At 42.9% G+C, this 22805-nt stretch overlaps 1 protein-coding gene across 1 annotated transcript in view; it reads right to left on the minus strand.

Moving 5' to 3' along the window:
- The window catches only part of LOC144683559 (troponin I, slow skeletal muscle-like), a 41843-nt gene extending 21619 nt beyond the window's left edge, over window positions 1-20224 (minus strand). Inside the window, exons 1-3 of the mRNA XM_078546694.1 lie at window positions 20087-20224; window positions 2953-2986; window positions 836-877 (exon numbers count right to left, since the gene is read on the minus strand). Coding sequence (XP_078402820.1) covers window positions 836-877; window positions 2953-2986; window positions 20087-20103 — 93 coding nt within the window. The 5' untranslated portion in view covers window positions 20104-20224. The remainder of the gene's footprint in view (window positions 1-835; window positions 878-2952; window positions 2987-20086) is intronic.
- Window positions 20225-22805: the final 2581 nt, after the last annotated feature.

A 22805-nucleotide genomic window follows, 5' to 3' on the forward strand; every position in this document is an offset into this window, starting at 1 on the left:
GTTCAACTCCTAATCCCAAAAAGCCCATCCCGCCTGATCCATATCTTCATTATGAGGACATGTAGATCCTGATGTTTGCTACTTGCTTCTTTAACACAACTGCCATCCTGGTCAACCAAGTAGTCTGTTTCCTTTAGTACTGCCACTGTCACTTTAAGCAGTAACAGGTTTTATGTCCTGTTGGGTCTCTGACTCTCCTCCAGACGTTTTCTGACTCCGACAATGCTACTCCCCACCATCACCCCAAACCCTGACAATCCGATCATCTCTGCTCCCCCATTCACCCCCTCCCTTCATGGGCCATTTGCAGCCTCACTACCAATGCACGATTTTGTGCTCTATTTATTCGAGGTTTTTTAGTCTCTTTTTGAATCAGCTGACCCTACATTTTACCATGGGATCACCGCCACTACCTTAAGACAAGCAGAAGTCCTATTCTACTTTAGTCCCGATGGCCTAATGGCACCGCCAGATTTTTAGGCTGAAGTCCCAGAGCTCCCTGAGACTGAAATCTTTTTTCATGCTGATTGCCTTCATTAGTTCTCAAGATGGTCACTAGATGGCGCATTTGAGATAATAAAGCATTTCCCAGAGAACGAATGGGAGAATTTCAATGCGAGACCCCCAACGGTGCTCAATCTCATTCCACTGTGTTCACATCACCTTTTGGCCCATCAGAGTGTGGAAAAAGATGTCACTGTGGAGAATCTCATTTTCTGGACTTTGGCAATAACTTCGCTGATGGAACTTAATCAAAGGCAAGCAGCCATTGAAAATTGCTGAAGTACAGTTAAAGGTGAATAAAATAAATAGATTATAAATTCCAAAAGTTTACCTTAAGCAGAAGCTTGCGGGATGCTGTGATCTTTGACTTTCTCTTCAAAAACATTTAAAAATAGGTTAATCTTTTGCTCAGCTTAATGTTCACCACTGCTCCCACATTCTTATCAGACTTCCTAAAACTCTCATTTTGTTCCTTTGTAATTTTCATGTGTCAAAATATATCTGCAATGTTTGCTTCTGACTCTACATTCTTCTTTACATCCTTTTTGTAAATCTTTTATCATTTAGTTTTCCAGGTTGCTTCTTTTATTGCACACTTATTTTCTTATCTTTAATTATTTCCTCTTTTCTTTGGTTTCTTTCTTTCATTCTTGTTTGATGAATACTTGGTGACAACAAGACTCACCTTTCTAGTTGGTGAAGAGACTGATTGGATGTTTTCAGCACGGCAAATTGCTGGAGTAATATTGTAGCGAAACCTTAATTGACAAATTGCAATGAACACAAAGCTGGTACTCAGTACTGTTCTGCACCTCTAGATGGCACTGCTTTTGAGGATTGAAGCTGCTTTTATTCTGGTGCTGTTTTTGTTCAGTTCCTGGGAGACTGACAGCAGTAAATAAGCTCCCAGTGTTTACAGCACTAAATTAATCTCCCTTATTCCAGGGAAATCACGTCTCATGGGTCTGCTTCTGGGATAACAATTGGATTAAGTGGTGTAACTGGGTCAGAGTCCCCTGGAATCTGAACTAAAACAGAACAATATAAAACCATCTTCAGTTTACCAGGATACACGATTGCATTCACCTCCCTAATACTGAAGTAAGCCTCAAATTCTGGACTGAAAAAATCCTACCTGTAGCCCTACAAATGTGGCACCTTATCATACCCACATGTAGCCCTTAAACGACAAAATATGTCAGATGAGAACTGCAGGCCTGCATGATCTGACAGGATACACAATTTCTGGAAATTTTTTTTGTGATTGTCATTGTTTATTTTTACTAGCTCTTGATTCTCAAGTTTTCATGCATAAAAAGATAAATAAATTGTTTAAATAACAAATGTAATTTAGTATTTAAGAAATTGGATCTTAAACTTGTTTTATTCTTTGTATCAAATCATAGCTCTCTGCCAGCAGGGAAATTCAAATTATTTCTGTCAGCGTAGTTTATTGGAATTGTAATTGGAATACTTGTTTTCATTAGTTCTGATGCAAATAGCATGTGTTAGGCTTCATTTCAGGCTGCGCCAGAATGTACCTGAGATATCACTGATTTTGACGGAAGCACTAGGAATTGTGAATTATATTTACAAACAAGTCATAGGTCAGAGGAATACAAGTAGATGCCACAACTGAAAACAATGATGGCTTTATAATTACTTTTTAAAAAGTTATTTAAAACAAGAGGTCTATCCTTTAGGAGGCTATTATGCATTCAATCTCGGCATAATAAAAAGCTGTGTGTTAGTCAAGAGGGACTTGCCTCATGAGTTACTAATACAGATGTCAGAGCAATAACTACTGACCATTGCATTAGAAATGCATGCCACTTCAATAAATCTCATTACTAACAACTGTGGTACAAATAATTCCTGACATGAACACAATCTTTGTCACAACAGAAGTTGCAGCAGCTGAAAACTGACTAATTGTTACTGTCTCTATTAAAAAATAAAAATCAATTTTTCAGATTAGTATTTGACAATTATACTAGAGGCTGACTTTACAAAGTGTGCATTCCACCAATATATAAAGTGTCAGTCATTTCTCTTTAACATTATTATCGTTTTTTTCTCGATTCAACTAACAGAAATTACACACCATTAGTTCTGGAAATCATGACTGGTGCAGAAAAGGAAGCAACAGCTTCATGTTATTATTCTTTTCATTAATGTTGATTAGACATGCATCATTATTTTCTTGAAGTCATGATAATTTTTTGCACGGTGCGCAGCAGATTAGTAGTAAATTGGGCTAACAGCAAATTGGGGGAAAGGATTAAATGAATGCAAACATTTCAAAAGAAGTAAGTTTTCCTTACCTCTCTGCTGCAGGAATAATAATGCATAAAACAACGCATGAATTTTACTATACTAAAGGTAAAAAAGATTAGAATTTTTCTTAAGGTTATTATTGTGCTTTGTTGCAAAATTCATCATACTTACGCAGGTTCTGGCATTTTGATGGTAGAGTTTTAAGCTGGAAGAAAGAAAGAAATATTTTAAAACCTAGCTAGCTTACTGCTTCACTGGTAATTGTATGATGATGTCTTAAAATAGACCACTGATAAAGGGTTGAAACCTGAGACTACTTTATATGGTTTCGAACATTCCATTTCAGATAAGGACTAAATGTCACTGGTATGTTTGCAGCACCAAAACAGAAAACAGAATTGAGATGTGTAAGACTTCTATTAACTGCCTAAGGCTTTTTATAAAACCGGGGTCCAAAACTCATTATCACTTTTACCAATGGATAGTAAGCTGAAAATTTGAATTCTGCTAAATCAAAATGAGATGGGCCTTACCAATGAGAATCCAAGGTCTCACCTGGAATACAATTAAATCCTTTTGACTGGAATATTTGAAATTCAATAGATAACAAAATCCACTGAGAAGTCTCCAGTCAACTTTCTTTTTGCTACTCAGCCTGCTGCACTAGCTTAGCTCTATTTCATGTCCCTGAATTCAGTCCAGGAAGTGTTTTTAATGACCTAACCAGGCTAGGAAAGGGGAATACTGCTGGCGTTTACCTACATTCTGTTTTATGCATCACCCCCTCCCCCCATCCCAACCTTGCAAAGCCTCTTCCATCATACTATCCCTCACACCCAACTAGCCTGCAAATACACTCACCGTTGTCTTTCTATGCACACATTCTCATTCCCATTTTTCTGTATATCATTGTCACTCATCCTGCTCCTTATGCAATTTAATGTCTCTCCCTGTAGTTACCATCATCAAATGCACTGCTTCCATCCACAAAGTCACTAAAAGTCTGCTCTTCTACCCATTGTGTGAGCAGAGCACACAAAGACTAGGGAGAAAGATCAGAGGTGATCCTCCACAGATCTCATAGCTGACAACTGCGAGGAGGAAGGACGTACTAGAGATCTGTAGCATCTTGGCATCTCTGGCCAAGAGATCGAGGGATTGAGATCCCTAAGCTGCTTAGTGATAGAATTAAATATCAGCGACCCACATGTGATAGAATATTTAGTCATGTTGACTTGATTTCAGTAGCAAATGATATATAATCATCATCTTCATAATCCTTAAGTGGCAACATTCTTTTCTTGCCAGAACTAATTCTAATCTTTTCTCTTCACCAGAGCCTTCACACGTACAGCAGTGGTTTGTCCAGTTTCAGGGCAATGAATCCCCAAAGTGGCTGATTCCTTCAAAGGGTGCACCATACTCCAGTGCAGATACTCGCACTTAAGTGGGTCCAATTACACCCAAACCTGGGTTTTAACCTGGTGAATCACATTTCACAAGTGAGAAAGAGCAGGCAATGGTGGCAGAGACAATTTGAAGAGTCCACATTGGAGAGAACACAGTCCTGTGCTATATCCTGGGCGTCATCGATTAAAAGATAATCGTTGAAAGGAAGCGGACAATCTGCAATGTTCTAGCAGGCCTCCCAAGCGCACATCTCCATGATTCCAGAGAGAATGGAGGAATCAAGCATGAGCAGGTTGATGTCGCCGGACATTGTGATGTTTTCCTCTTCCATTGATAGAATGGCCAAGTGTGTGCAACATCAATCCTGAGAATCAATTGAATCCATGTGGACCTTGACATGCCTGTGCAAACTTTGGATGCCAGAATGCCTGGTGCCTTAAATAAGATGATGAACACCTTAACCGGTACCTTAAAACATATCACTGATCTGCCCTCCGGCAGATTGATATGTGAAAAGTCTATGAGACGCCTGATGGTAAAAAGGAACATGGAAGTAGGAACTCGATTCAAAACGCTACCACTTCTCCCCAGTTCTCTGCATCACCCAATACCCCGCATGATGCCTCCATCCTGCTGGCCAAATCTGCCTGTGCACAGTTACAAGTGGCCTTTGGTGTGGCCCTCAAAACCAGGAGGTCATTGTCCAAGAGCATTTCAGTAGTCAGAGCAGGAACTGAACAGTCAGACTCTACCTCTGGTGAGGTCACAGGTGTTGGACCACTTAGAACTGGCTGGTGCTGTCGTGGGGCCTCTCAAGTCTGCCCCACCATTCAATAAGATCATGGCTGATCTGCCCCAGGCCTCAACTCCTCTTCCGTGCCAGCTCCTCATAGCCCACAACTCCCCGATATTTCAAAAATCTACCTATCTCCTCTTTAAATACTTTCAGCGATCTAGCCTCCACAACTCTCTGGGGTAGAGAATTCCAAACATTCACTACCCTCTGAGAGAAGAAATTCCTTCTGTTCTAAATGAGTGTCCCCTTATTCTGTAGCTATGTCCCCTAGCTCGAAATTCCTTCACTAGTGGAAACATCTTCTCAACATCTACCCTGTCAAGCCCTCTCAGGATTTTGTATGTTTCAATGAGGTCACCCCTCATTCTTCTAAACTCTAAAGAATAAAGGCCTAATCTGTTTAGCGGTTCTTGATAAATCAACCCCTTCATCCCAGGAATCAGCCTCATGAATCTCTTTTGAACAGCCTCCAATGCCAGTATATCCTTTCTTAAATACAGGGACCAAAACTGTACGCAGTACTCCACGTGCAGCCTCACCAATACCATGTGCAGTTGTAACAAGACTGCCCTATTTTTAAACTCCAACCCCCTAGCAATACAGGCATAAATTCCATTTGCCTTTTTAATTGCGTGCTGCATTGCATGCTAACCTTTTGTGTTTCACGCACAAGAACACCCATTTTCCTCTGTGCTGCCCTGTTTTGGAGTTTCTCTCCATTTAAATAATAGTCTGCCTTTTGATTCTTCCTACCAAAGTGCATGACCTCACACTTTCCTACATTAAATTCCATCGGCCAAGTTTTTGCCCACTCACTCAACCTATCTATATCCCCTTGCAGATTCCTTATGTCCTCATCACAACATGCCCTCCCACCTATTTTTGTATTGTCAGCAAATTTGGATACATTACACTCTGCCCCCTCCTCCAAGTCATCAATATAGCTAGTAAATAGTTGACTGATCCTTGTGGCACTCCAATAGTTATGTCTTTCCAACCTGAAAAAAGACCCATTAATCCCAACTCTCAGACCCACAGCAATGTAGTTGACTCTTAACTTCCCTCTGAAATTGCCTTATAAGCCACTCGGTTCAAGGGCACTTAGGGATGGGCAGCAAATACTGGCCTTGTCAGTGATACCCACATCCCATGAAAGAATAAATAAAAAAATAATAATTGGCAGCTCTAGCAAACAGCCCATTAACCAGTAGACATTTGTGGATATATTGGAAGGACAGCAACACAGAATCACCAGAATGTTGCCAGGACTCCAAGGATGAGATTTTTAGTTGAGATTACATAAATTAGGCCTGCATTTCCAGGAATATAGAAAGATAAGGGGCGATTTGATTGAGGCTTTTAGGGTTTGAAAGAATTCAATAGGGTAGATAGAGAAAAACGTTTTCCATTGGTGGGGGACATATGACAAGGGGCACACTCTTATAACCAATGCCAGGCTGTTCAGGAGAGAGATTAGGAGGCACTTCTGCACATAGAGGATTGTTGGAAATCTCTCCCAAAAATCTCTCTCACAGTAGATGCTAGCTCAATTAAAAATGTTAAATCTGAGTTTGATAGATTTTTGCTAGACAAGGTTATAATAGAATATGAAGCCAAGGCAGAGTTGGAGTTAAGATATAGATATAGATCAGCCATGACCTAATTTAGTGGTGGAACTGGCTTGAGGGGCTGAATGGCCTGCTCCTGTTCTTAAGGGGAGAAAGAGTAAGAAAAAGCATTGAGACAAAGATACAAAGACAACAACAAGAAAAAATGTATGGTGCAGAGTGGGGCAAGAGGATGAGAAATAAATGTAGGGAAGAATTTTCTGGTTGGCGAGCAGGGCAGGGCATGTAAAGTGACGCACGGTGACGTTGGAAGGGCGTCCTGACGTCATTGCGCGTCATTTGGATTTTCAGTTCGGCTGCACGCCCGCCGAACTGTCAAAGGCCTATTAAGGCCTGTTAAAAACTAATTAAAACAGTTAAATGAGTTGCCTGTCCAACCTTAAGGTTGGCGGGCGGGTGAATAGGCCAGGCGGCCTTCGCATTTTTCATGAAACCTCATCCACGGGCAGGATGAGTTTTCGTGAAGCGTTTTAAATTTCAATAAAAATTATTTTAAAAATTCATTGACATGTCCCAGCTCATGTGACACTGTCACATGAGGGAACACGTTTTAAAAGTTTTTTTTTCCTTTATTTAAATTTTAAAACCTTAAACTGCGGCGCCTCAGGGAGATTTCTGCGCTCTTTGACATGCATGCGAACGCAGGCCCTGACTCATGGAATCCCACCCCCCACCGCCCGCACAGGGAGCGCTCAGCACTTCCAGGCAAGCGTCATGCTGGACGGGCCTTAATTGGTCCGCCCACGTAAAATGGCGGCACGGACCCAATCGGGGGCGCCGATCTGATTCGCGCTCGTTCCCACCTACCCCCGCACAAACCCCTCCACATGGGGAAAATTCAGCCGTAATGACAGAGGAGGAAACAAAAAAAGTCAGAAGTAATAAACAAGCAAAGAGTTACAGAAAAGTTTATGAGTGACACCAAAGAAAATCCACTCATTTATAATGACTTGTTAGTTCAAATTTAACAAGTTTCTAAAAACAGCTATGAATGCCAAATAAGGGTTTTGGGGAGGTAGTAGTGCAGTGATATATATGAATTGCTAAAGCTACTTTTTAAAATTGCCTCCAAATAAGTAAATCATTGATGCCTCAACCTGAAATTGTAAGTATTGTATGCATGCAGAATGGAGCTATGTAAGCAGAATGAGAGTAACAAAAATACCACAGCTTAACATCAAAATGTAACTTAATACAGAGCTCAAGCTGGCTTAGATCAATTCATAACACAACTCTAGGAAATGTTGCTGGTGACTTTCCACAGAGGATGAGTGGAATTATATTTCTATTTTGAAGGTGTGAATATTCAGATCAGTTTGGTTCTCAAATTCGAATACATGGCACTGTCATAGTGCAAGTGCTGGCAAGGTTACAGTGATGTTCTACTTCCAGCTGTATCGCTCCTTGGCCAGTTAAAGAGGGAGTAGGCCTCACTGATGGCCAAATGCTAGTTTTTTATTATATAAAGTGGCAAAGGATGATCAGTTTATTTTCTAACACCAAAATTTGCAAATGTAGTTTAAACATTTTCCGGTTATCTAATGGGCAATTGAATATTGAATGTTTGGGGAAATCAGAGGAAGGGTGATTATCAGGCCATAATCACAAGACACTCAGAAAAAAGCATAGTGCTGAGAAATTTCAGTTTGTAAAGCAAAGAACAACTTCAGGAACTCAGCAAGACTTCACAATACCTCCCAAACCAGTGACCTCTACCACCTAGAAAGACAAGGGCGGCAGCTGCATGGGAACACCATCATTTCCAGGTTTCCCTTCAAGTCAGACTCCATTCTAACTTGGAGATCCTTCCTTCCTCAATTGTCCTTCCTTCATCAATACAGGGTCAAAATCCTTGAACTACCATCCAAACAGAACTATTGGAATATCTTCACCACATGGACCATAAGCAGCTCAAGAAGGTGGCTTTCCTCCAAGCCACTCACCATCCTGACTTGGAAATATATCGCCGTTCCTTCACTGCCTCTGGGTCAAAATCCTGGCACTCACTCCTTAACAGCACTGTAGGTGTACCTACGCCACATGGACTGCAGTGGTTCAAGAAGGCAGCTCACCACCACCTTCTCAAGGGCAATTAGGGATGGGAAATAAATGCTGCCCTAGCCAGCAATGCCCACATCCTGTGAATGAATTAAAGAAGGTTAAATGATGCAACTTGCAAAGGCTTGTCCGTACTGAGTGGAGAGCAATAGGTTCTATCATTCTGAATACACATTGTCATGTTTGTTAAACGGGCAGTCATATCTGAACTGGACTCAAATTCCAGTTGTTCGGGATGAATTAAAATTGGTCAAATTGAGACAACTTTGGATTTCAGTTTGCAGCTCAACTCAACTTTTAGTACAGTGCTCGGATTTTTCAGGCTTACCCCATCCCTCACAAACTCCACACAACAAAGTCAGTCACTGTGTCAGGCTGTAAGGCACCCAAAGCAGCTTAGCGTTAGGCTTCGTGTCACTCCACAAGTAGTAACAGTATATGATGCCCATGCAGGTCCTCAAACTTCCAAAACCTCGCGACACCCTTATGCAATATTGATATCTGTGTTTGACAAGAAGTATTACCTTTATATTTGAAGGGGAATAACATCAATACAGTATATCAGCAGGGAGTTATTTCTTTTAGGAGCTTGGAGATTCAATGTGATGCATAATTGTCCAGTTGCTTATGTTACTAATCCTCCAGAACCAGGTGCAATTATATTTAAACTTCAAACATAATAGCAGATAAAGGCAGAAATATTCCTGAGTATATAGAGGTAATGTACATACAGGCCTGAATTTTTAGGTCGGCGGGTGGGCGCGATTGGCAGGTCTAGGAGCGCCTGTGAAATGGACCGTCAACTGTGATTGGCCCCTGACTGCGATTTCATGCTGGCTGGTCAATTAACAGCCAGCCAGCGTGAAACGCGCGCTGAGAAGTTCAGCGCTGCCGGGGTGAGGGCAGGAAGAGGGTGGACGCTGACAGAAAGCTCCCTGAAGGCAGATACCTGCCTTAGGGAGCTGAAGACTTGAATTGCATTAAATAAAGTTTTTAAAATCAGGAAAAATATGTGCAAGCATCACAATCAGTCACCTGAACATATACATTATAAAAATGCTGTCCATAGATTTTTATTTTTATTTCATTTCATAATGAAAACCTCATCCCGCCCGTACTGTAAGGTTGGCCGGGTAACATAAAATTTAAGACAATTGCAACTTTAGTTACCTTAATTGGCCTCTTAATTGTCGGTCAGCGCACTTCCGACATTTGCGTGTGTGCGCGCCGACCGAAATATCGCACGAGCGCAAGATGATGTTGGGACGCTCACCCAAAGTCATCTCGCCCGATTTCGTGTCCAGTCGGGTCTGGCGCATGCCTGCCCACTGTTCTTTTCTGAGTTTCCCTTTTTCCTTTTAACATATCTTTTAATTTTAACTTGTGAAATATACAAAGTAAACTGATTTTCACTACTGACTTTATAAGCATAGCATAGGTTATACAAATCGGGCGGAATTATCTGTGCCCACTGGTGTCAGGCGTGTTCATTGGCGTGAGTGGACAATATGGCGAGATGGCTAAAAATCAGTTTCACAATGTTGTAAAACCAGTCTTCAATTGTCCGCTCTACCTGTCAATGGCAGGCCGTGTTTCCCACCGTCGGACGTCAGGAACCTCATTGTACTACATCTGCATATCATTATAAACCCAGCTCGCTGGAATCATCCCCCCATTCTGGATCATCCGAGAGCGTTGGCGTGGTTGCACACCGACATGTTTCACAACTGAACATAACAACATGCACCTTGCTTGGGACTTCAAGGTTTGTTTTCCTATATTGCTTCAGCTAGCGCTCCCGGTCATCAATGCCAGGCTTCGCAGGCAGCACCACATCAACTTTAGAGGGGCTCAAGGTCTGGTTTCTACCTACCAGACTAGCCATAAGGCTGGGTGGCTTCTCAATGGCTGCAGGGCTAGGGCTTGCTTGTAGAAGGGGGACAAGTGGCCTCAGGCAAGGGAAGATGCTGCAGAGTGAGTGCTGTACTGCAGAAGAGGGTATCCCAGGGTGTGTGTGGGGACACAAGTTGATCTGTGCAAGTGGCCACATGATGGTGAGGGCTGAGGAGGCAGTAAGAGAGAGTGAGTGGTGATATCCCTTGAGCTGGCAGTGAATGAGATGCCAGTGAATTTGTGATGGGCTTGAGTGTATGAGTTTAGAGTGATAAGATGGTTGCCTTACCCTGGTGGCACGGATGAGGTCATTCATCCTCTATCTGCATCGGATGGCCAACCTCTTCTGTGAAGCATTGTCACTGATCACCACCGCCACAACCTACCAAGCCGGAGTGGTAATGTTGCTGCCTCTTCTGCGGACAAAGCTGGGGTAGAGCACATCATGGCGGGCCTCCACTGCATCCAAAAGGTGCTCAAGGGATGCATCACTATAGAAGGGCTTCAGTCTTCTTGCCTTTTGGGGCCATGACTTCTGTGTAGCAGTCCTGGGCTGGAAGCACTGAGAGGTGTGCGCCTGGCTGCAGTTTAAACTTGGTGCCCAGCATGATGAAGCAGTGAGGTGACAGCGTGGCAGGCGAGTCGGAGCCAGCGTATTTCCCTGGAATGCATGACTAATGAGGTGAAATTGGGATGATACGGCGTGAAAAACCGCCATTGCAGCCGGCAGGTAAAGGTCCTTTTTCTCACCCGCTTCTGCACAGTGCAAATCTGGATGATTTTGCCCATAGAATATGATACACAAAACCATGTGAAAGCATTCTTATTAGATGTATATGAGTGACATTAAACAACCCATTTTGAATGTATTATTTATAAGTTATGAAAGCACCTCAGTTTCTAGAACTTTTTCATCGCGGTAAACTTTATAAGCCTGATTACTATTGTGCATAAAGAAAGTAGCTACACTCTCAGCTTACCAAGGTTGGCTGTTGTTTTCTATTTTTGTATCTATTGCAGAATATTGAGCTCGGTGAGCAGGCAGGCGTGCGCCCAACCCAGCCAAGTGTAAAATGGCGCGTGATGACGCATCGGGCAAGCGTCCCAACGTCATCCACAATCGTTACGGGCAGAAAACGCCAAGCAGCCTTTGCGCTTTTTAGGAAACCTCACCAACGGGCAGGATGAGGTTTCCTAAAGCAAATAAAATATAAAATAAAAATTTTACATTTGAATTAAAAACATGTCCCTGCTCATATGACAGTGTCACATGAGGGGACATATTTTATGACATTTTTATTTTCTTCATGAGTTTTCTAAACAGCACTTCATCTCCCTGAGGCAGCTCTGTGCCTTAAGGAGATCGAAGCGCTCTTTCGTGTGCATACGCGAAGTTTGCGCTAGGCCCGCTTGCCCTCCTTCCCTCACCCGCACAGGCAGCATTGAGCACTGCCACTCGCGTTCCATGCTGGGCGGGCCTTAATTGGCCCACCCGCGTAAGATCACGTTGCGGTGCCGATCGCGGGCGGTGGTCGGCTTCCCAACCACCCCTGCTGAGCATCCCCACCAAGGGCAAAATTCTGCCCATGGTTTCTGTTACTAGTAAAAGAATATAAAAGATCTTTGAAGGACTTTAGTCTAGCAGGGTGTATGGAAATGAGTTACATTCATCATTACATTCATTATTATTTCACTATTGGTATTTCACAAAATCGCGAATCGAATGTGATTCTTCAAGAACTAGAGAGTATAATGGATTAATGAAATGCTTATAATCAGAGAACCATAAAAGGTAATAAGTATTTTGACTGCGATTTGAAGATATGAGACAAATGCACTTCCAGTTGTCATCGTATGGTTCCCTGATACAGAAAGCAAGATAACAGGACACAGCAGGTCACTTTCTGAAGGAATGTGTTTCACCAACAAATGGGACTGGATTTTCAATCTGGAGTCAGGAACTCAATGCATAGATTATTTCTGGATCCAACCCTGAATGCATTAATGACACTATTTTGATATACAAAAGCTCTAATTGGGCTGGAGGTAAGTTCAGCGCTCAATTAGTGGTGCTTGGCGCCAGCATCTAGAGGCGAGATCTGGTTCTGGAGGGTGATTTTCAAAGGCAAAGGGCAGCCATGACTGGGCTTCCCATTGCATTGCGGAATGGATCAGGCAGGAGAGCAAGGGCCAACGGGTCATAGTGCATACAAGTGACAAAACAGTCGCTCATCAGATAATTAACCTGTTCCGCTCAAGCGACGGCCACTTTGCCTCACTGCATGAGCACCTCAGTTTGACTTTGCCTTTTGTTTCAAGACTTTACATCAGCAGCAACAAGAAATAATGTCTGCTCGCTGTGGTCCCAACAGATAGGGCCTAACATTCCCCAGACTGCTCACCCTTCCCATTCTCAACTTTGAAAATTTCATTCTGCCCCTCTCCAGCCAGTTAATTGGAAGAGTGTGTGGGTTGCCTGCTCTCCACCCACCTGCCCTTCCTTTGAAAATTACAGCCTATCACTGAGGCATCAATAGACTGATACGCCATCCGAGAGCATTATTTTCACAGCACACACACACATGACCTCACCTGCTCATGGGCGATTGAAAGTCCCAGCTGTGATAGCAGTTGCTGAATGATGCTGACAAAACATAACATGGCAGCTTGTAATACATTGAAAAATTTACATTCATTAGGCGAAATAATTATATCTGGCAGCAGTCTTCTCTTATTGGAGTATGAATTTTGCAAGTTCCCACCTCGCACCTAACACCGTTATCCTTTTTATCACTTCGCCAACATGTTGACCCTCGCTTTATCCCACTTTAGGACATTTAGTTTTTTCCTCCTACATTTTATATTTAATGAAGCTAAACTTGGAGTATGGATAAATGTCACTTAGTAACTAAGAGAATGTTGCCTACACTGGATGAGATGCACCCTAGGTTGCTGAGAAAAATGAAGGTAGAAATTGTGGAGGTGCCGATGGCCACATTATTCTAATCCCCCTTAGTTACAGAGGTGGTGCCAAAGGACACGAGGATCACAAATGTTACACTCTAGTTCAAAAATGGGAGAAGGATAAATCTGACAACTATAGGCCAATCAGTTTAATGCTGGTGGTGGGGAAGGCTTTTAGAAACAATGATCTTTGAGAAAATTAACAGCCACTTGTACAAGCACAGATTAATAAAGGAGAGTGAGCATAGATTTGTTAAGGGCAAATTTTATTTGACCAACTTAATTGAGTTTCTTGATGAGGTAACAGAGAAGGTGGATGAGGGCAGTGCAGTTGATCTTGTGTACGTGCACTTCCAAAAGCTATTTAATAAAGAACCATGAATTGGTTAGCAATATCAAAGTCCATGGGGTAAAGTGGGCAGCAGCAGCATGGATATCAAATTGGCTAATGGATAGAATTCAGGGATATGAGGTGAATGTTCATTTTTCAGAAAGGAAAGAGGTGTACAATGGTGCTCCAAGGGTTCAGTATGAGGACAATTGCCATTTTTGGCACATTATATATAATATAATATTATAGGCCAATCAGTTTAATGTTGGATGTGGGGAAGGCTTTTAGAAACAATGATCCTTGAGAAAATTGTATACAAAAATAACTGATGTACTGAAATTTAACTGGACTAGCCACATAAATATTGGCCACAGGAGCAAGCAGAGGACTGATTATTGTACAGCAAGTAACCCACCTCCTGACTTCCCAAAGCCTGCCCATCATGTATAAAGCACATATCAGGAATGTGATGGAACACTCTCCACTTACCTGGTTAAGTACAGCTCCAACAATACTCAAGATGCTTGGCACCATCCAGGACAAAATAACTGAATGGCGCCCCATTGATAACTTTAAATATTCACTTCCCTCATCACTGACGCACAGTGGCAGCAGTATTTACCATCTACAAAATGCACTGCAGTAACTCATCAAGGTTCAACAACACTTTCCAACCCATGACCGCTACCACCTGGAAAAACAAGGACAGCAGGCACATGGGAGAACCACCTGCAAATTCCCTCCAAGTGGCCCACCATCCTGACTTTGAGACATATCACCATTCCTTCAATGGTGCTGAGTCAAAATCCTGGAACTCCTTACTAACAGTACTGTGGATATACCTATATCAAACAGCCTGCAGAAGTCCCAGAAGACAGCTCATCATCACCTTCTCAAGGGCAAATGGGTTGGGCTTTACCAAGTGATACCCATATCCCACGAACAAACAATAAAAAATATTAATGACTTGAGGTACAGAGCACAATTTTGAAAGTTTGCAGATGGCACAAATCTTGGAAGAGCAGTAAGCAATGTGAAAGATAGGGGTACAGAGACAGTTTGATACTGGATGGACACATGACAGATGAAATTGAACACAGAAAAGTGTGAGGTGATAAATTTTGATAAGAAAAATGGGGCGAAATCATACCAGATAAATTATACATTTTTTAAATGGGTGCAATAAGAGAGGGACAATTCTTGAAGTCGGAAGGGGAGGTAAAGAAAGCAGCTAATAAAATATATGGGGCTGAATTTTACAGGGGTAGAGGGTATTATTGCTCGCCCCTCCTGCTACTAAAGTCAGTTCCAAGCCGATGGATGTAAAAAATGGCCGCCCCACAATGATAATACACTGATGGTGACTGAGGTCACTGTGGGACTTCCACTCATCAACTTGATTGGCCAACTGCTCTAGCAGTGGCAGAACTCAGTAGTAGGTGCTCTGGGACTGCATGCAGTCCCCAGGAAGAAGAGCAATGGATTCCAGGCTGAGATAACTCACAGGATTTTAGGGCAGGAAGTGATCAGAGAGCCTTAAGAGGTGAAGGCTGCCGGTTTTTGAGGGGAGGAAGGGAGGCACAAAGTGGGGAATATCATCTTGGGGATGCCTCTGATGCGCACTGGGCACCCAGCCTGAATAATGTGCCTCCCCTTCCTTCCCACCTTTTCAACAAAGTTATTTAAAAAATGGCCTTCTGGTTCTTGCCTGCCTGCCTACGCCAACTGTATTATGGCGTGGGCAGTGTAATATTCAAGTCAACTGGCTTGTTAATGTTCAATTACCCATTAATGATTTTATTGATTTTATTAAAAATGATGAACAGCTGTCGAATTCAGTGCCTGCCCGCCTACCTTATTATGGAGACCAGGTCCAGGGGTGGGTGGGAAGTCAGTGGGCTAGGCCACTACACCCTCAGTTGAAAACATGCCTCACAGGAGAGTGTAAAATCCAGCCCATGGAAATGTGAATACATAGGGCGGAATCATCCCAGATTTACTGTGGTAGCGGGGAGGTGGAAAATGATGTTTTACCCACCGGCCGCAATGGCAGCTTCTCGAGCCATATCATCCCAAACCCACCGCATTAATTATGTATTCCCAGGAAACACGCCATTTCGATGGCGAACAGGCTCTCATTCGCCTACCAGGCCATCACCAAACCACTTTGTCACACCGGGCACCATATTTAAAGCCCAGCCACGTGCACACCTCTCAGTGCTTCCAGCCCACAACTGCTGCAAAGAAGACATGGCCCTAAAAGGCAAAAGGACTGCAACCCCCAGGTTCAATGGCAAGTTCCTCAAGCACCTTTTGGACACAGTGGAGGCTCGCTGTGATGTCCTCTACCACTGCTCAGGCCGCAAGAGAGGCAGCAACAACACTAATCCAGCTTGGAAGGTGGTGATAGCGGTGGTCAGTGCCAATGCCCTGCAAAAGAGGACAGTCACCCAGTGCTGCAAGAGGATGAATGATCTCTTCTGTTCCACCAGGATAAGTCACTCTTCTTATCACTCTTAACTCTCACACTCACAAACCCATCCCACATCCACAGGGATCTCACACCTCAAGGGACAACACCACTAACTCTCATACACACTCTCACATCTTCCTCAGGCTCATATCCTCTGGAACTCACATCCTCATCCCGTCCAGGTCTCCGCTCACCACACAAACATTCTGCTTAGTGCCATGTGGCCTGCTCACCCTTTCTCCATCTGTTATCATGCAGGAGAAGCCTGCTCACATCAGCAGGAAGAGGTCCCAGATTGGGGTGGAGTGGCCCACATTAGGCCCCGCACTCACTTTGGGGAGCGTGCCATCGCACTGACTGGTGAGGATGTGGCCCCTGCCTGCGGTGATGGTGAAGTCGGTGGTGAACACCCTTGCAAGGGCCCTGCACCACATCGTCCCTCTCTCAACCGAAATGTGAGTGCTCTCTCTTCTGCTTTTGACTTTGTTGCCATGCACTAATTGTCTCTACGTTGGTTCACAGGGAGCTCTGCCAAGTGAATGACACCTTCAGTCAGCCAATCCCTCAGCTCCATCCACTTGCCCACCTCCAGCCAAGATGACTCCTCCTCCATTGAAGAGTTGGAAATAAGCAACCTGGAAGACCTTCCCTCCACCGGCATCATGTTCCCTTCCTTCCCGAAAATTCCACCCCATGCACATTAACCTCCCCGACCTCCTCCTTCCCACCCCCAGGGTCCGTGTCTGCCTCTGAAACCCACCAGCTACCCTCACCGTCCCTTCTACCGATACCATTCCACCGTTGCCCTCCCGCCCTACCACCTCACTCTGCCTCTGTCGTTGTCACCATTACCTCATATCACACCTACCCTCAGTTCACTTCCCGGGAGGCAGACATGGACTCATCAGAGCCCTCCCTTGCACATGCAGCTGTACATCCCCCCTTTCAGATTCCTTACCCCCTTGGAATCCCTTCCACCTTAGGATCCATTCCTCTCCAGAACTCCTTCCCCCCCAGAACTCCTACCTCCCTTGGAACTTTTTCCCCCCTTGGAACTCCTTCCACCTGGAAATCCTTCCCCCCTTTCTGGAACTCCACTCCCCTTAGTCCTTCCCCCACCACCCGGACCCCCCCTCCCCACCGACTTAGTCCTTCCTCCTTCCTGGCTCTTTCAGACACCCTTACTTCTTCCGCCACTCTTAGTCTTCCCCCATTCCCAACTTTCTTCAGCCTTACTTCTTCCTCCAGCCTTATCCCTTCCCCCTTCCTGACTCCTTCAGGCACCCTTACTTCTTCTTCCACCTTAACTTCTTCGTCCACCCTTAGTGCCTCCCTTCCTCCGCTCGCCTGGACTCCCTCCTCTCTCCGCACTCCTTCCCCCCCAAACTCCATCCCTTATACTTTCCACCCCCCTAACACCTAACTTTCCAGTTTCCGTCTTCTCCCCCATTACCCCCTCCTCCCCCTGTAGTCCCTTTCCCCTTCCCAACCTCCCCTCCCCAACACCTTAATTTACCCTCTCCCAACCTCACCCCGCCCCCCGCAACACCTTTGTTCTCCCCACCCCCCATCACCTCTTCCTCCCCCAGTCAATCCTAGACCTTCCTCTCCCACCCCCCAGTATATCTTCCTCTCTCAAACACAGCCAGACCTTGCTCTCCATCCCCTCGATGATCATCCATTTGAGCAAACCCTTAACGGTGACTTTCTAACTTCCATGAGCTGCTTCGCGGCAGAGCCATGTCCATGAGAATCACCCAGCATGCCAGTTATGTTCCTGCAAGGTCCCATTGCTGTCGTGTTCCTGCATCTTCTGCTCCTCGGATGTCCACAATGTAGAAGGACCTGATGGTAAGTCCCGACTTCTGCACGTCACAGTTGTCAAGACGTGTTCTGCACTGGCATGTTTTCCTGCCAAAGTGGGCGTACAATTCCAGAGGGCTGACCTTATAATGATGTGCAGATATATTACAACGAGGTTCCCGACGTCCGATGGCAGGAATCGCAGCCTTCCATCGTTGGGCTGACTGGATGATTGCAAACTGAATTCACAACGCCATGAAACTGATTTTTGGCCTTCTCAACATATTGTCTGCTCACCCCGTCAAACATGCCCGATGCCAGCGGGCACGAAACTCACCCCATCCCCCTGCCCCCATAGAGTACAAATGCCAGGGAATTTTGCTACATTTAGGTAAAAATTAACTCAGTACCAGCTGGGCACCAAACTTTAGGAAGGACATGAAAGTTCTGGAGAGGCTGCAGAAGAAATTCACACGAATGGTTCCAGGGATGAGGGATTAAATTTATGTGGCTAGACAGGATAAGCTGCAGTTGTTCTCCTTAGAGAATAGAAGGCTATGAGGAGACTCAATAGGGGTTTTTTAAATCATGAAGTATCTAGATAGAGTAAATAAAGATAAATTCTTTCCAATGGTCGCAGGTTTGACAATAAGGGGGCACAAATAAATACTTGAAGGAGTAAAATTGCAGGGACTAATGGGATTGCCCTTCAAAAGAGCCAGTATGAATGCAATGGGTGGAATGGTCTCCTTCTGCATCATACTTTTCTCTGATTCTGTTTAATTTCAGGCTGTACAACTAATGTAACTATCTATAAATCTGAAATTCAAAAGCAAGTGCGGCTTAGAGAAGTTGCTTTTTTTATGGATCATACAGCATTAAATCCTTTTTATACACTTCATGAAAGTATTTCCTGAACTTGTTTAAGATAAATGTTAAAAAGAAGTTATCTTTGGGTGTTCTAGATTATAATCCATTATATTCATTAGACATTCTTCTGCCCTTTTGAGGAAATTATTTAATTTATGCTGCAGAAAATGGCAAACCCTGCTATGATTAAAACCCTTCAAGTAGTTTTTATACAGTCTTCCTAGCAACACAATGTATGTAAAATTAGAGAACAACTGCCGATTCTTTTCCATGTATTCTGCACAGTATTATTCGGATTGCTATCACTCAGTCTTTGTTTTAGATCACTCTAGATCTATTGCAGTTGTGGAAAGTTGATTATCTGAATCATTTCATCAAGATAAAGAAGTTTCTAAGTATATTTTGAAATGGTTTCTGATTTTGATAGCTATTATATAAAACCCCTTCTTTATTACATTCCAATTTCTAAGCATGCAGTAAGTAATGATATATCAGTTTGAGAATGTACATCTGTTCCTCTAATGCTAATAAGTATCATGTTAATGTTGTGATGAGGTCAGTTCCAGTCTGAAAAGGTCGACCAGTCTGCAAAATGGAGTTTGTAAGCTAGAAATCAGTTGCTGAACATGAAGTTTGTTAAATTCACAATATCTTTGTTGTTATTCCTTTGTCATTGCATGTAAAATGTTTATATTTATTGTAAAAACAATAAGAACAATGCACATGTGCAGAGGTACTGCTAGAGCTCAACCTGAACAGCTATAGTGCTGAAATTGAGAAAAAATGGAAAAAGTCAATTGTTAATGGAGCCACGGCATTTAAATAACAGACAGTATCCACCACCACAACTTTTATTACTACATGTTACTTACACAAAGTCTGATTCTGAATTGAAAAATGTTCAACTCAGTAGGTGCTGTACTGGCAAAATTGAATGGTGTACACTCATGGAAGGTATAATTTTCTGCCTATGAAATAATTAAGGCTATAATTCAACTGAGTAAATGAAATTATAAGAACTTGGATATGTGCGTCAACAGATTGCTGATTTACAGATTTAACATCTAATAGTCACTTACTGTTGAGTATAATTCATCTAGTTTCCATGACATTTTCCACAATATGTTAGGGTATGGTTTCTCTTTCCCTCTTGCATATCCAGTTGTCTTCACATTCACTTTCTTTTTTGTCTCTCTTGTTGCAGGGATCTTGCTGCAAGCTCAGCCTACATAGCTAATTAGCCTCGTTCTAGTCAAATAAGGGCAATGGTTGGATGTCCTGCCCTGACCTTTCTCTGGCAGGACAAGAGGAAACCATGCCCAAGAGTTTTAAAAGAGGAATTGCACAGAGTCACGGGACAAATATAAGAGACAAGACGTGATCAAGAGCTAAGTGAAAATCCTATGACAGAGGCCCCTTCAGCTATCACAGGCTATCAAGCGTGATGGGGTGTGGTCACATTTAAGATTGAAAAGTGTATAGAAAGTGTTTACAATGGCAAGACTGTATTTTTATTCACATCTTCTTCTACCTGAGTTCCCTACTTGAATGCAGGTCCATGGCAATTATTCGCCTAACCACGACAATGTACCATGACATTTTACTATGGGTAAGTGAGGATGCAGGGCCCGAGTCTACCTCTGTCAGAACAGGGATCAAATCCCACACTGTTACTGTTAATCCGATCCACACACTGGCCATCGAGCCAACTGAGCTAACTGGCTCCATTTATTAATACACTGAGTCTAAATTATTATAATTGGTGTACAATTAATTTGTTTCTACTGTTATCTAAATATAACAGGTGATTGCTTTAAATAACTGAGAAAAATCAGGCAAAATACTTCTCCATTCATGATACTTTTAAAGTGAAAGCCATGCTATCTTTCTCTTCCTGCATAATAAAAGATTGAACCTTGGGGTTGTCCTTTTCAAAAGTTTTGCATTTTGTATCGTTCCAATTTAGGGCACTTTAGTAGAAAAGCTTTCATCCAACATTACTGCTTTGCTGCTTTGTTGAATAGAAAAGGAAGGGATGCCGAGTTATAAATAATCATAGTGCTTGAAATCGCTATTTCAAACTTAGCCAACAGTGCAATATTACTCTGGATGTTTCAGCATTTGTAGATGCATATACTCGTATGGTTGAGCGTAGACATCTTTTTTAAAAGGTAACTTACGCCTTCCCATTTCTTGAGCTTCCCTGATGTTTTTTTTTATCCGTTCATAGAATCTGAGCATTGCTGGCAAGGCAGGTTGTTGCCGATCCCTAATTGCCCTAGAGAAGATGCTGCTCTGAACCTAACAATAGTACAGGGTGGCATGCTTACAAATGTTACCCCCGCCCCCCCGCCCCCCCCCGCCTCCCTTTCTGGAGGATCTCCCATTCATTTAGTGCCTCTTGAAAGCTGCAACACTGATGTCAATGTATGCTTGACAAAAGAAGACTTTTTAAGCTGACAATTCATTTCTTAGAAGAAATACACACATTTGTCCATGTTTTACACAGAGAATTAACATTTTGAGGTCAACGTCCACCTGTCTGAATGCACATGAAAATTGGACCACTCTCTGGCTCTGTTTCTCCTCTGGCTCAATCCCTGGTTGTCAGTTCTGGCTCCTAACTGATGGTGCTGCAGGAGTTTTCTCTATAAAATTAGAAATTTCTACCCATTGCAGAATTCTCCTGACTAAGACAGCATCAATGTCCGACAGGAACTGTATGCTGTATTTCAAGTTAGGCGGGTAATTTGCCAAATGGGAAGGAGAGTTTCAGCATGACACAAAGGACGTGGTAGGCAGGAGGAGGTGAGTGTGAACCAGGAGGAATGGAGGACAGCGTATATGAACCTATAGAAAGGCAGAAGAGTAAAATACAACAAACCCCTCAGTGTCATCCTATTCAGCATACAGGTGCAGAGTGCTAGCTTAGATTGGAAAAGGAGAGGGAAAAGAGCAACAACATGAAGTAGTGGGTCGAGGAAAGGAACACCATTCTAAACTGAGGAGGAACAAGAGGATCAGCATGAATTGGGAGGGGAAACTGAAGAAAGACCCTAGAATTTGAAATTTTACATTTTTTTGGACCTTCAATGTTTATCTTGGTGGAAAGTGAATTCCCCTGGCTGCTTTCTCCTAACATTAATAATTAGCTGTCTGGGGAGTGTACTCAAGCACAGAATTCCTTTATGCTTTGAAAGGTGCAATCAGAAGTTTGCAGTTAAACCATAATCCCTGTGTGCTGGTCTTATATCATACTTGACACATACTAATTTTCATAGCTGCAACATTACTCAATTTTAATACATTGTTAACATTTTTTGAAATACAACTCAGGTTAGGTTAGGTTAGTATATATATATATATATATATAGGCAATTAGCACCCAGCTCATTAAACAAATATCTTTTATCTCAGTTAAAAGCTTAATATTCTCTACCTTTGTCATTTCTAAGTAGTTTCTTACCTTCTTACAGACTGTAAATGAAATTCACTGCTGGTGGCAAAGGAAGAATCAAAGAAGAATAGGAGGGAAGAAGGGTACTTAATCCTTTGCAGATTTCAGATCTGCATCCGACTGGTCAATAAAAATAGCACCTCCACATTTTCACTTAGCTTATCTGCCAACCTATATGAAAAATGCAAAATTTTCTATTTATTTGACCGGTCAAGCATGCCTGTCAAGAAACATCAATCATGTTATTTTGGAGGCAGATCTGACAAACATTTGCTGTCTGGGGTTTGTGTTGTCAAGCTTACATAGAAATCGGATCACTGGTGACACCATTCTTTATATTT

This window comes from Cetorhinus maximus, chromosome 8 (assembly GCF_964194155.1).
Source record: "Cetorhinus maximus chromosome 8, sCetMax3.hap1.1, whole genome shotgun sequence".
In the NCBI taxonomy this organism is placed as follows: Eukaryota; Metazoa; Chordata; class Chondrichthyes; order Lamniformes; family Cetorhinidae; genus Cetorhinus; species Cetorhinus maximus.